This window comes from Camponotus floridanus, unplaced genomic scaffold (genome assembly GCF_003227725.1).
Source record: "Camponotus floridanus strain SB8 unplaced genomic scaffold, Cflo_v7.5 scaffold15, whole genome shotgun sequence".
NCBI lineage: Eukaryota > Metazoa > Arthropoda > Insecta > Hymenoptera > Formicidae > Camponotus > Camponotus floridanus.
Window position 1 is genome coordinate 2,483,349 of NW_020229270.1, and position 15,805 is coordinate 2,499,153.

Sequence of the window (15,805 nt, forward strand, 5' to 3'; positions counted from 1 at the left end):
TTTTAAATTATTATGTTTTACAAAGAGAAGTGGAGGAAATTAAATCGTCCATTTGAAGAATATTAATTATTAAAAAAAATTATTAACGAATCGATTTTTAAAACTGCAATTTTACTAAGTTTTTATTCTTTTTTAAAAATTTATTTATAAAAAATTTTTTATTAACGATTTAAAAAAGAATTAGAGAAACACACACACATATATACACATACATACATATACATACACACATCATACAGAGTAAGAAACGTAGTATATACAAACGCATGTATAAATATACACCAGAGTTAAAAGAGCATTCTTGAAATTCAATATTAACATTATATGTTATACATTTACTTTGAACTCTTGAAGCTCTTTTATTTTAAACTTCCGATCTGATACTATTGTAGAATAAACTTTACATATATAAATTTAATTTATTTATATATAAGTTTACATATATATACATAAATTTTTGCATATATTTTACATATAAGTTTATTCTATTAAGTGTTTGTCTAATATATAAGTTATTTTATACTGTTTATATAGATATATTTTTGTATTATATTTACTATATATATGTTGAACAATTTTTAAATACTTTTGTGTTTATTCGCTTTCGCGTGCATTTTTTATTTATTTTAAACCTTACATTATTCAATTGTGCAATTATTATTTTATACTCTCACATACTGGGTTTTTAATCCTTTTAAGAGAAGGTTTAAGATAAAAATAAACTCTTTCTCTCCTCTCTTTCCTTCTCTCCCGTCTATCCTTGTTTTTTCTTTTATCATCCTCTCTCGATTTCTCTCTTATCATCCCTTCTTTTTCCTTCTGTTTTTCTTATCTCTCTCTCTCTCTCTCCCTTTTCGTATAGCGCAGCATCTATTATCGAATGCGCAGACTCTATGCCTGCAACATCTCTCGGAAGGGATGATCTCTCGCACAGTATTGAAAATTCGTACGACACAAGTAATTCGTAACTCAACGTGATCTCACTATAGATTCAAAATAGTGAATGAGTGAGTGAATTGCAATTGCAGAAATTACTAATAATATTGAATGGGATAAACGTGAAGGACCGCGTCGTTTCGCATCTGCTCAGGTCGAGAGAAAGTCGCGAAGCGTTCGATTCGCACCACCGATGGCAGATCACGATAACATTTACGACGACGAGGTAATTAATTAAGTCGTATGAATTACCACCATACATCACGCAATGTTCTGTGTTATTTATTTAAACATTTTTACCAATTTTATATAAATGAATATTTATTTGTTATTCCTCGATTTTTTTACACAAGTATATTTTTTTATACAAAGACATAAAAAATGATTATATTCCATTTATTTTTCCACTTATTTCTTGTAAGTTAGTATTATTAACTATTCCTCGTGAATACTAGTTAAAAATGGCAAGTGCGGCTTCTCAGCAACAAGTATTATCAATACATGCTGATGAAATAAATGGAACATTTATTTTTGTAATACGTAACAAGTAAAGATTTTTTTCAAAAAATATGTATAGTAGTAGCAGTTGACACATTTACATGTGTTATTTTTATATCATATCAGAAAGTCATACATTATTTTTAAGTATTATGCTATTATTCTGTTAACAACATAATCTTTTAATACACATTGTAATATACATTCACGAAATACTCCAAACAAGTTATTCAAAACGCTCGAAATAAATCTTTATCTCACCACTAGAGTAACTTTTCCTTAAGAGAAATTATATCTTAAAGTAAATATTATTTTTATCTTATAGTAAATTATTCTACACATCAAGAATTATATACAGAAATATTGATTTCAATTAATATAGTATCGTTAAATGCGTTTGAAATTTTTGCTATTTATAACATCTATGTAACGATTTTATATGTGTATTATTGAAAATATGATTTTGATGAGTTCGATTTAGTATGCAATTCATCAAATTTCTAAAACATGAAAAATTAAACTTGAGGAGTAAATTTATTACTAAAAAAATCCACTTTTTCAAGAGCACGATATACATTGATACACGTTCGTCTCTTACTCGTTGACGCACAGCGCAGTAGATAGCTTCTCTCTCTATCGATTTTAGCTACAGCAGCTGACTAGATTCTAGCTCTTGCTATGCAACACAAAACTATAATTGACTCTTTTGTCTACAATAGCGTTATGATATCAGTGATCTTTAACAATTTTTTCAAATATTTGACTTGGAAAATGATGTTATAGATGTATTTATAAAAACGTTTTTATATATGCCGCGATTTCCTTAGTTTCATTCATACTATTTCTCTCTCTTTTTCTAAAATAAATTTTGTCGATGATCTAATACTCATATCCTAGTTCATCTTGTTACCTGCTTTTATTCCCCAGCCAACACAAACACGTTAAAGGTGTCATAAAAAGCGTATAAAAGATGTTTGAATCTTTTAAATATTTATATTAACATCACTTAAATTGTATATCATTTATCTTTTCGTAAAAGAATAAGGATGATGAATATAAAAAAGTTTTGATCTACTTTTGGAAAATATATAAAATATAAATTAAATTGTAGAAATCTCTCTTTATATTATAGAGAATTCACTCTACTTATATTATGAGAAAATATATAGCATTTTAAATTAAAATTTTATTTTATTAATGGCATTATCTCAGATGGAAATTTATTTTATTTTTAATGTGTTTGTATTAATGATGTTATTTATATTACATTAAGTTATTGTGAATAATAATTTAGAGATACATAACATATACACAACATAATTATTTAATTGTTTAGCATTAGCATTAGTTAAGAACCTTTGTGATAGGAGCTAGTTTCAGCCAACCCGAATCAAAGGAATTGGCGTGGGATTTTAATAGCATTACTCGTGATCGTCGCGGTTCTAGCTCTTATTGTTACATCTGTCGCTTTGCTTACACCTCCCGATGATGGCCCTAGAGTACGAGGAACGCGATTACGTCTCTCCGAGGTGAGTAGTGAACGACATGTTTGTATCGACATGTAATTAAAATTAATATCTGGGAAGATGTGAGAAAATATAGAGCTAAAAAATGTTCTATAACTTTTACAAGGTACAAAATAATATTTTTTTTTTAAAAGAAATATTTTCGGCATTTTATGATTATACGTATGAAAAATATTTTTCTCTATTTATGTTTATTAATTGAATTTTTGTTATTATTTAAATCTTTGAAACACATTTATACACATATAATCGTGAAATACCGAAAATATTTCTTTTCACACAAATCAACTCGTCTTCTAAAAATAAAATAAACGGGATTGATTCGCTTTTGCCTCCCAGGTGCTTTCGGGAGAATTATCTCCTTTATTATTTAATGGATCTTGGACAAGTAACTGTCATATATGCTACCGAGATATTTGGGGTGGCATCTCTTTATTGAATGCTTCGGATCCAAATATCGTATCGCACAGTTTAATGCCGAATGAAACATTTGTAAGTATTTCAAAATGTCTTTGTAAGAACTATCAATTGTACTATTGTTTCAGTTTAGATGTCAGGAAATAAACATTCATAACTTTCTTATGCAGAGACGACTGAATCCAGTAAAATTTTCCCTATCACCGGATCGAAAATACTTGCTCCTTGCTCAAAACGTGAAGAAACTGTTTCGTTATTCGTATTTAGCACAATACGTCATTTATGACGTCAAGACACGGTCAGTGATAAGTAATTTATATATGCATGGATAAAATATTGTAATTATTTATAGTATCGTTTAATGTCTTAATGGTAGTTTTTATTTAATATATCGCTGATTAAACTAAATCTTCTTAAATTAAATAACGCACTTGACATTTAAAAATTTTTATGAATGGCTTTACAGAGAGTGCATAATGTTAACTCCTCATCCTGAAAAAGATGTTCATCCATATCTTTTACTAGCGCAATGGGCTCCGAGTGGGCATGGACTCATCATGGTGCAGGATTACGATATTTATTATAGGACAAGTCCTATGAGCAACATCGGATATCGCGTAACAAATACCGCAGTACCTGGCATATTATTCAATGGCGTTCCAGATTGGCTATACGAGGGTAAAACATAATATTTTTCTGTTTAGTTTTTGTATATGCGCGATTTGGAGACAATGAGTAACAAGAAAGAAAAATTAATATTTTAAGAGCACAATTTTGAAATAATTTTTGAAAGATATACCTACATATATATATATATATATATATATATATATATATATATATATTGAATAAATAAAGATAATAATATTTATTATTTTATTTTTTATAGAAGAGATATTACATAGCGGAGAGGCAATCTGGATGTCGCCACATAGTCATATGATGCTTTACGCCTCGTTCAATGATTCTCTCGTAGAAGAAATGCATATTTCATGGTTTGGAGAGGGAAATAAAGCTTTGTATCCTGATATACGATCTTTACGGTATCCTAAGGTATGTGATATATTACAGAAATTATTTTAATCTTTTATATGTTTTTAATGTTTAATAAAATCAAATTTTTTATACCGCTTTATTCATTGATAACATCAAAGTAAAAAGGCATTATTTAAGTAAAGCATTATTTAAAGTAAAAGAGCATTATTTAACATTGTTTTATTTTCTAGCCAGGAACACCAAATCCTTCGGTACGATTGTATGTTGCCGATCTAGCTGACCCGAAAAATATTCGTACAAAGATAGTGAAACCACCATCTATCATCGAGCATGTGTAAGTTTTTTATCTGTCTAGAAATATTTATAATAAATAATAAATCTATAAGATTCTGTTTGAGAAATGTTGAAAGGATGAGATCGAACTTGACTTTGAGAAATTATTAATAATACATAATATATTCTCGAATGTAATAAATATAAAAAGCTATATATATACAAATAAGATAAACTTTTTTCATCTGTCGTCAATTAATTGAAAATATGTGTCAATGAAAAATATGATCATCACGACACAAATCATCAAATGAAATATAAGTATTTAAATTTGAATTTCTATTGGTCTGTTAGATTAATATCGCACCGCAAAATAATATCAAATTATAAAATAAATTAATGTAAATTTTCCTACATATTGTTTTAATATAATGCTCTTGATATAATTTTTATAAATTTATCTTAAGATTATATGAAATGAAAAATTCACTCACCAGTATGATGCGCAGCGACGGAGTTATAGTACGCAAGACGTCGATCTGTAAAATATAAGAGCATATCTAAATTACATATGTGTATAAAATTACTTTAAAAATAATTAATATTTCAAAGAAAAATAAATATTGTTAACAATTATAAATTTTTAATATGTAATATATTTTTAATATATTCTTTAAACTTCTTTAATATTTAACAAAAATAACATAATTCTTAGAAAAAATTTTATTACAATTGTCTAAATAATGACGAATTTTATACTTCATAAAATAAAAAATATTTTATATATAATTTATACATAAAAATATTTTCACACATATCTTTTAAGTATTGTTTGAAATAAAATTTAGAATATTTTATGCACACTGCACGTATAATGATATAAAATAAAATTAGTACTATCGAAATGAACGAGCAATTAATTCACAAGTATTAAATATATAATAAATTAAATTATATGTTGCTTACCCATGGTTGCTCCGCCGTTGCCCGATGCATCTTCGGAACTTCTTTTTCTTTCTTGTTCATCTTTTGCTGTCCTTTCATGGCACTAACAGTCATTCGCGAAAATATAATATATAATCGATAAGAGATAATTAACAATTAATGATTGCATTTACTAATTAAACACGTTGCGACACTTGATCGGAATTTATCCGTTCCGTACTTCGCGATAGTTAATAATCGAAAAATTCTAGATTGACATCAGCAATTTCTCCTCGATGTAACACGATATTACGCGAGTTAAATAATTAATTAAGACGCAAGATGTATCATTTGAAAATATACAAAATTAAAATTTATTATTACACAGATAATACATTTCAAACATAATTTCTCAAAATAAATGTATTATTAATACAAACGAATTATATTTATGTTAATTTGATCTATTCCAATTCTTTTTCCCAAAAGAAAAATCACAGAAATAATTATTATCATAAACATCGAAGAGAATAAAATAATAATTTATAATTCTAATTTTTTAGTGATTATTTTTATATTTACGACTCATTAATCAAAAGAATCTATTAATCACGCGAGTTAATAATCGCTATTATAAAAACGCGTTTAATAATTATTAATATTCCAATTGTATTTCGAAAGATATTATTACGATATTACTAAGATTTTACTAAGATATTACCACGGCACACGAAGCGTCTCGCACCTTCTCGTTCGAGTGTCGTCGCACGAATGATGACTACGTCTGGTAGACAGTAGCGCGTTATACACAAAAGGCATGATTATTATTGTACACGTTCGTACTTCGAGAGACGTACTACAATATTATTCAAATATTACTACAGTATGTAGAACGTTATTAAGTCTGAATAACAAGGTCACTACAAATCTTATACAAATAATAGCACGCGTTATACGTCACAAAAGACGTTTATTATAAGAAACGAAAGACGTGTGATATTTGTTGATACCTTACAATCATAATTTAGAATATACGATAATATTAAAATATTACTACGGCAAACAAACCGTCATGCCATTACCATATTGTTCGAGTGTTACCGCGCGAATATCAAGGTGATTACCCCTTGTAAACAGTAATACGCTATACACCACAAAGATTAAGGTCGACTATCTCTTACTTTCACAATAAACGCGTGCCTGTACGAAATATTTAACGCAAAATAAATTTATGCCGAATATTCTATTTAAAAAATTTTTTTTCACTAATTATTAATAGGCATTTAAAAAGAAATAAGACGTGTAGTGAGATAAAAAATTATTCTCTCACTCTTTCTTTACGTAAAAAAAGATACTAATTATATCTATTAAATATTTTTTTTTATATTTCTATATAATTATTAATTTATTTATTTCTGTGTATTATATGTAACATATTAATTTATCAAAAGATGATTTTATCTCTATTGTATCTATATATCTTTTACACACACGCGCGCACGCGTGTGTGTGTAATTATTTAATAATAATAATGTATTAATATTATTAATAATAATGTATTAATTTTCATTTCATTCTATAAAGAATTTTTTAAATTATGATATTAAACATTTTTAATTAAGTGATAATAATATTTCTAAAATCAACATTTAATATTGATTAATAATAAATAATAATAAATATAAATTTTTAAATAACAGTAACTCACTTTAATAAATGAGAGAATATGAGAGAAATATCAAATATATATAGAAAAATCAAATATATATATATATATATATATATATATATATATATACAAAATTGTATTTTTATCTACTTAATAATAAATAATAATCGAATTAATAATAATTGATGAAAATATGAATTGTAATATGATTTCCTTCTCTTATAACATGTCAAGAAGCTTTTATTTATGTTAAATCAATAGGAAAAATCATATACTTTATATTCTAATTTAATAATATTATGAAGCATTAAATATAAGCATATTTATAAGATATCTTTATAAATAAATGAATCTTTTATAAATCAAGATATTACAATAGAAATATCGGAACAATATATTTGTAGCTAATATTCTATAAAAAAGTGAGTGTTTATTTTACTAAACATTCGTCGTATATATCACTGTATTTTGTTTGTTTATTTGTATTTCTTCTTAAATTAATAATTAATTAAGTGAGAAATAGATTATAAGAAATAGAATATTCTGTATGGATTTATTTTATAGTAAATATTTTGTAACATTATATTGTTCGATTTTGCTTTTTACGCACTATTTATATAATATTCATCTTATTTTATTCGCACGGCGAATTGAACAAGAAAATAACGATACAAAGCGTCTCGTGTATCATAATAATATTTTTCGAAGATAGAAGAGTATTTTAATCATAGAAAATTGCTCTTCTTTTTCAAAAGGAGAGAATAATAAACTCTGCTCTCTTTTAAACCATGTCTTTTTACAAATAAATAAATAAATAAAGTAATATATATATATATATATATATATATATATATATATTATATATATATATTTATAAAAAACTTATTTGCTCTTCATTAACATTTTCCGTTATCTTTCAAATCTTTTTTTAAATGTATTTTTATATTTCTCAGAGATCATTACTTCTCGACTGCTTCCTGGGTATCTCAGACAGAAGTCTGTATAACATGGTTGACGCGCGCCCAGAATCTTTCATTGGTGACCATCTGTAAGAATCCAATGTGGCACTGTCAGGTTCGTAAGTACCATCTTTTTTCGCTTATATAGGATATATCTAAATAATCCATATAAATTATTAGAATGATTGGCTTTCGAGCAATATTATGACCTATATTATTATGATTGTACGATTGATATTGTATTATTTTTATATCATTTTTTAGAATCTTTAGAAAATTTTTATATCATTTTATATTATATATACGCGTGTGCGTATACACACGTGCACACACATATTATAGTGAGCAAATAAAAGTAACATATGATTAAGAAAACTTGATAGACAAAGCTTTTAGTGGATTTATATTAATATAAATGCAATATCATGAAAAGAGTTGAAAATATATAAATTATTATACCGTCAATTAATTACATTTGTGGAGTATAATTAATATTAAATGTAAACATTTCGCATTAATAATAATAAGAGAATATATCGTTATAAAAATATAATAAAATTCAAATATTTTTTCGAATATATATAATACCATCTAATAATATGATTATAAAAAAAGTATTATTTATGTTTTATTATTAATTCTTTTTTATTTTGGGAATATATAAATAAAAGTAATAAAAATTGTAATTCACATCAACAGAAATTAATTTAGTCATATTTATAATAAAGCTTATAATGCGTATCTTTATTTTTTTGTATATTATTATTGTATAAATATTACATTATTTTTTTTTCTTTTTTCTCTCTTGTTTTCTTTGTATATATGTATATTGTTGCAATTTTACTTTTATAATATATACGACGAGAGAGAGAGAGAGAGAAAGAGGGAGAGAGAGAGACTTTTCTAAATGAGCTTGCGTCTAACAGCTTTGAATTTAAGTTTGACAACGTTTTATTTTTTAATAGATTTATATTCGATGTAAAAAAACATAAATATACTCCATTCAAACAGATTAAAATGTTAAGATTACGTAAATTATAATTAAATTATAAGTAAATTATTTTAGGAAATACAAAAGATAAGCGACAGTCATGGATGGGTGGATACTCCTCCGGAAGCTCCTCTCTTTTCAGCAAATGGTAGTAGTTACGTTGCGATAAGTCCTGTAAAAGATGGACCGGCGGGAAATTACAAGCATATAATCTGGGCTAATGTGCTCCGTAAACAAGTAGTGCCTTTGACTCATGGAAAATTTGAGGTTGTCAAGATTTTGGTATGGGACCAAGTGAATAATACTATGTAAGTTAGTAATCAATTAGTTAATTTATATTTGTACGTTTATTAAAAAAAGAGATTAATGCGATTTAATATAAAAAGGCATTATTTAAGTAATAATTTTTTAATCAGATATTTCATCGGTATTCCATTCATGAGACCGGGACAGAGACATCTCTATCGTGTGAGCGCTACTCTTCCTCGTATAGGATCGCCTTTGTATCCTGCTATATGTCTCACATGTACCGTCTCATCCGATATGACGAACAACGACGAAAGCGAACATCGGACTAGTTCTTCAAATACTCGTCAGAATGATCAAACCAATTTAAACGAATTGCATCATGATCACTATGAGAGTCAAACCGATAATACCGACAATAAAGAAAATCGCCAAGCAAAAGATACCTCCAAAAAGAAGTCAAAAAACAAGAATATTTTAAGTGAGTTTTAAAATTATTTCCCTTATTAATGCAATATGGGCATCGCAGATGTTTTGATTCGGAGTTTGATTTGAAATAGGATTTTATTTCATAATTGCATGAATTTTAATAAGTTTAATATTTATGACAATGTTCTATCTCATTATTAACATTTAGCAATTATATTTCTAACAATTATATTTCTTTCTACTTTCCAAATATATAATATGTTCGACGCTGCTACTATTAAATATTTAGCTCTGTTGCATATGCTAACTCTGGTCTAACTCTGATAGATATTGCATGTTAATTTTTATAATTGTAATTTTCTTTTTTTTTGTGATATCACGAAAGCTTATATGGTTATGCAAATTATTGATAATGAAATTATAAATGTTGCTTATATTTATTTTATTCATACATCTTCGTATGTTTATTTGATTTTGATCCGCTTAATTATTTTCTCACTATCTCAATTAAAAACTCAATTAACACGTTGCACATTCAAAATAGAGCAAAATGATTTCTTTATTTATTATTTACAGAAAACTATCATCCACATTACAGTACATGTAACAAATTGATTGATTGATAATTTCTGATATTCTGCTATACTTACTCACTATGATGCGGCAACACATTTATTTTGCACGCAATCTAGAAAACGTAGCATATCTATTTTCTTGAAATATGAACTAAAAGGTTCATATTTCTCTTATTTTGTCTTATCGATATCTTTTCTAATTCAAAGATTTCGCAGAAATTTTCTGACTGGCTTTTCCTTATATTATATATATATTATATATAATAAAATATATTTGTTGGTTGATACTAATTAAATTATATAATATTGTTTTTTCTCCCTTAAATATGGAAAAGACACAAAGCCATTCTAAACAGGGTAAGGTTCATAATATTAACACATGGTAAAAACTTAATTAGATTAAAAATCTATATAAAGGTTTACACACAGGTTTCTTAGGAGATATACTTTGCTGAAAAATTGCTTAAAAAATAAAATTTACGGTGTATTCTTTTAACCATTATATCATATATTTCTGCTATATAATGGTTATTATTCTCGATATTAGTACTTACACACGGATATACTTACATACAATTTTTTAATGTTTCTTTCGCCTTTTTATACGATATATCAACAATATTTTTAAACACTTAATGATGTGTATAAATTTATACATGCTAAACGCGCGCTAGCTAAAGTCTTATAGTTGTTCGCACCATACGTGTACAGTGTCAATAATGTTGTATCGTTTATGTGCTTCAAATGTGTTTAGCTCAGAACTCTTAAAGGATCTTATCGCGCGATTTTTCATATAAAAAAAGATCTATTTTTTTTTCAATGTTTCATTATAATAGAAAATTATGCTAAATATATAATTGCTAAATATATAAAAAATTGAAAACATGATATAAAGTATAACGGTTTCTCGTTACAATGAAGATTTAACATGCATTTTGTCAATATAATATTTGGCGATCCTAATTCAGCTACTTTTATTAGAATGTTATTTTGACTCGAATAATATACTCAATTATATATCAACTTTTTTATAAATTTGATATGTTAAAAATTAATTTTTTTTAACGGAAAATTATCAGATCGAAATATTGTTATTAATATTCACAATATTTCTTACTTTCCTTAAATTGTAATTTCTCTTGTAAAAATTTATTCGCGCGTGTATTAGCTAACATATAACTGATAGTGTTTAATATTCAATTACTTTTTCTAGAAATATATATATTTCGAGATACTCATGATTTTTAAATAACACTTAGAAATCATATTCAAAATCATATTCAAATTAAAATATAACGGGACGATAGAGAAAGATTATCCTTGGGATACCCCTTGTTGCGTGCGTAGGGTCCTGTTAAGAGGCTGCCTGGATTTTTTGGACCATAGTCGTCCTATCATACAGTCACGCGTCCTTTCCTTTATAGAGATTTCTTAACAGCCGGCTTTATTGGTAATCCACGACAATAATACCGATGCCTGATGCCGATGGTGCGACATTCTCGAATCCGCAGCCTCCTTCTTTTGTACCATTTTCTTGTGTGTGAGTGCTGACAGAGAGAGACGGACGGTACCCACGAGTAATCAATCAGGTAGAGACAGTACGCAACTAAACAATATCTGTTAGTTGACAATATATAGAATGTTCCTCAGTAAGTATACTTCATTGCAACTGTGAATTTCTTGGTCGATTTTGAGTTTATTTTCTCAGCGAAAATATCGAAGATAATCATTGTCGCAATCTGTCAATTTTTAACTTTATATATAGAGCTTCAATCTAAACTGTCTAAAATTAAAGCTAAAAATTAAAAAATTTATTTGAATATAATTTCATATATTTCATCTCTCCTTATTTCTTTATAAAGCGCTTTTATAATTTAAAAGTATCTTTAATATCAGTCGTTTATATATAACTAGGAAAATTCTATTTCGACATTTTTGCAAAGGACAAAATCAATTCCAAATTAATCAAATAATTTACAGTTGCTTTCAATGAGGGATATTCCGTATATTTTTTCTGTATACAACGGCGTGTTGTATGTATGATATGTATGGATGCGTACAGCGCGGATGTATATTTGAATGTGGGGAACGCTAGAAATCATTGAAGAATTTACATTGTAGGTGTACATATATATATATATATATATATATATATATATATATATTGTTATATCTTTTAAATGATCTGATAAAATGATGACAAAACGATACCGGCCTGGAATTGCGCGTGTAAATAGTTGTGTTACCGCTCATCTGATATGCATGTAAGGTGCACGATTCTCTTATTCGGCTTCGATTTATTTTGTACTTCTAGAGAACGTCGAACCACCTTGTCAGTATCACAATGTGATTTTTCCACCTGAGAGCTTCGAGTATTTCGTTCTCGAATGTCTTGGACCTGGTATACCCACGGTGGCTCTCTACAAAATGGAGATGCCCAAACCGCGGCTCATCACGATATTGCAGAACAATACATTGTTACGCGTAAGTTAAGCTTCAAATTATCTGCGGGTTTTTGGTGAAGTACATTCTCTTTAGAGATGTTTGTCGATTTTTTTCAAACTGTACATGTTAATGTATTTTCTCACGGATGTGTGTTTATTGTAGGAAAGAGTGGCAAACATCGCACTTCCGCAAGTAAAGACATTTCCTGTGCAAATAAGCGGCGGTTACAATGCTCAGGTGAGATTACACCTACCTCCTGGGCTGAGGGAAGATGAAATTACGCGCTATCCATTGGTTGTTCAAGTGTAAGCACATTTTACATACATTATAATTTATTGTGTTTATTATCGTAAACAACAGATGTTGAATAAACTCAAAAGAGTTGAACTTTTTAAATCCTCATAAATCATATCGAGGAGTAGCTTGATCTCTAATATTTCTTTTATTTATTATACATTTTTATTATAAGAAAATTATGTATATATATATATATATATATATATGTATATATATATACATATACATATACAAAAGCCTTGTGTGTAAGATTTTCTATCATTAAAATCTATCTTAAATCAATGAGATGATTGATATAATTACTGATCAACTTATGTAGTATAATTAAATATGAATGGTGATCTATTTAATTTGCTCATAATAGATCTAGAAAACGAGTAAAATTTATATTGTGTTTTCCTTTGATGTATTTATATTTATTGAATAATTCATTTATACCAATTATAAGTTAAAGATACAAAATCTTTTTATCTGCAGAATGTCTAATTTTTTTTCACAGATACGGTGCTCCTGGATCGCAACTAGTTACCGAGATGTTTAAAGTGGATTGGAACGCATATTTAGCTAGTCGGAAAAACGTGATTGTCGCACAGATCGATGGCAGAGGAAGCGGAGGACAAGGCTATAAATTGCTTCATGAGGTTTATTACCGATTAGGTTCCGTAGAAGTGGCTGATCAACTTGAAGTAACAGAGTAAGCAAGATATATATATATATATATATATATATATATATATATATATATATATATTGCGCCCTTCAGATTTTGTATTTTAAATTCATATATCTTAATCATTTTTATCTTTAATATATAAAATTCTCCAGTAATATATATTACTTATAAAACACTAGTTCCTAAAGGTTCCATAAAATTTGTAAAACTAATTTGCAATATTTCTTATACTCGATATATTTATGATGATCCAGGTATTTACGAGACTCGCTACATTTCGTGGATAAACGAAGAGTCGCTGTTTGGGGATGGAGTTATGGCGGTTTCGTCGCTGCCCTTGTCCTGGCACATCCAAAGCAAAACGTATTTCAGTGCGGAATAAGCGTCGCGCCTGTCGTCTCCTGGGAGCTTTTTGGTATTATGGATCGTTATTCTGGAATCGAAATTTTTCTAAAATTTTTTTTGCGTTTTGTAATTTTCTTATCATGATAATTTTATTTTACGAGCACAAATCTCATTGTTGCACAGATTCCGCGTATGCCGAGAGATACATGGGATTACCGAACGTGACATCAAACTACAAAGGCTACGCCGAATCCAACGTTTATGACAAAGTTGAATATCTTCATGATAAGATGTTTTATTTGGTACACGGGACTGCAGATGACAACGTCCAATTCCAACAATCTATGGCCCTTACTCGTCATCTCGCTAAAAAAGGCATACTTTTTCGGCAGCAGGTATTTCGACAATTTCTTTTGTAAAATGTTATATATATTTTACTTCTACGAATTAAAATGTAAAAACATCTTTTTTAAAATTAAATTTAACGTAAGCTTTAATTGAGACGAGAGATTTATTGTTATATTACAAATAATTATAATTAATCATAATAAATTATAAAAATATAATTATAAGGAATATAATTATATAAGAAATTATAAGGTTGCAACTCTTAAAAGCATTTATTTATTGATTTATTTATAGGTCTATCCGGATGTAAGTCATACTTTGGCGGGCGTTAAGGAACATTTGTATCTTTCGATGGAACAATTCTTGGAGGATTGCTTTCAAAAACAAGTACCTGTTGACACAAAAGCCGGACTCGGCAGTGGCGGTTCCGGCGGCGTGTATTAATATTAAGAGATATAGATAAATATTGCATAAAAAAAATATCCACACGAATTGCATAAAGTTGCGTAAAAAAAAAGAAGGAAAGAAAAAAGAGGAAAAATTGTGAAAATCTAAACATCTCCAAATTGTGTTCCGTTTAATAGAATATTTACAGAGGATATACGTGTGGCCCATCTTTTTGTACTCCAACATTCGAAATTATGGAATGAAATGAGAAATATGTATCATCCCGTGCGCGACTTATAATGCGTTTACACCGGTTAAAAAGAAAAGCACGCATCAATCATCCAATCAAATAAATCGTCTATGAAAAAGTTCAGTTAATATTTATTTAAAACGATACCTTGAAAAAGATATCCAAGGATGAACAATGGTAAGAGATCGATGAAACAAAAATTGCCACGCTTCCTGTACAGAAAGAGTAGCGTTACAATACACTATTTTACCACATATAATATACATACATGTATTATATAAGTACGTTTCTTAAAATATTTAAAGCAGTATCTTTAATTATTGCTTATAATTATTAAGAAAATGGCAACTTGCGCCCTTCATTTCACGAAGAACTTTTATGTTTGTACAACGTGACTTATTTGTCTTCTCTATTATATATATATCCAGTTAACTTTTAGAAATTAAATTTTCCAAAATGGTAAACTCTGATTTTAGCTTTTCTTTCACAAAGAAATCATTTTGACATTATATTTAAAAATTCTAAGTTGGAAACTGAACAAGTTATCAAAGAACACTCAATTTTTAAAGATTAATTTTAAATAATATCTTCTTTTTCTAGAAAAAAGATAAATAATAAAGA

The 15,805-nt window shown here is 27.6% G+C and overlaps 1 protein-coding gene across 3 annotated transcripts; it reads left to right on the top strand.

Annotated features, from left to right (window-relative positions):
* Window positions 1–900: 900 nt before the first annotated feature.
* LOC105258603 (venom dipeptidyl peptidase 4) lies at window positions 901–15,303 on the top strand. 3 transcript variants are annotated; one of them, XM_011269952.3, is made up of 16 exons: window positions 901–1,162; window positions 2,802–2,963; window positions 3,300–3,452; window positions 3,548–3,675; window positions 3,844–4,055; window positions 4,267–4,430; window positions 4,604–4,707; window positions 8,193–8,313; window positions 9,265–9,497; window positions 9,606–9,916; window positions 12,754–12,923; window positions 13,047–13,189; window positions 13,681–13,875; window positions 14,109–14,269; window positions 14,383–14,594; window positions 14,842–15,303. In XM_011269952.3, exons 1-16 carry the CDS (start codon window positions 1,130–1,132, stop codon window positions 14,989–14,991), a joined length of 2,652 nt encoding a protein of 883 aa, XP_011268254.1. In that variant the 5' UTR covers window positions 901–1,129; the 3' UTR covers window positions 14,992–15,303. The 3 variants fall into 3 exon arrangements, with proteins under 3 accessions (XP_011268254.1, XP_011268255.1, XP_025262358.1); XM_011269953.3 differs by having other exon boundaries at window positions 2,805–2,963; XM_025406573.1 differs by having other exon boundaries at window positions 1,080–1,162; window positions 2,771–2,963.
* The last annotated feature ends 502 nt before the right edge of the window (window positions 15,304–15,805 follow it).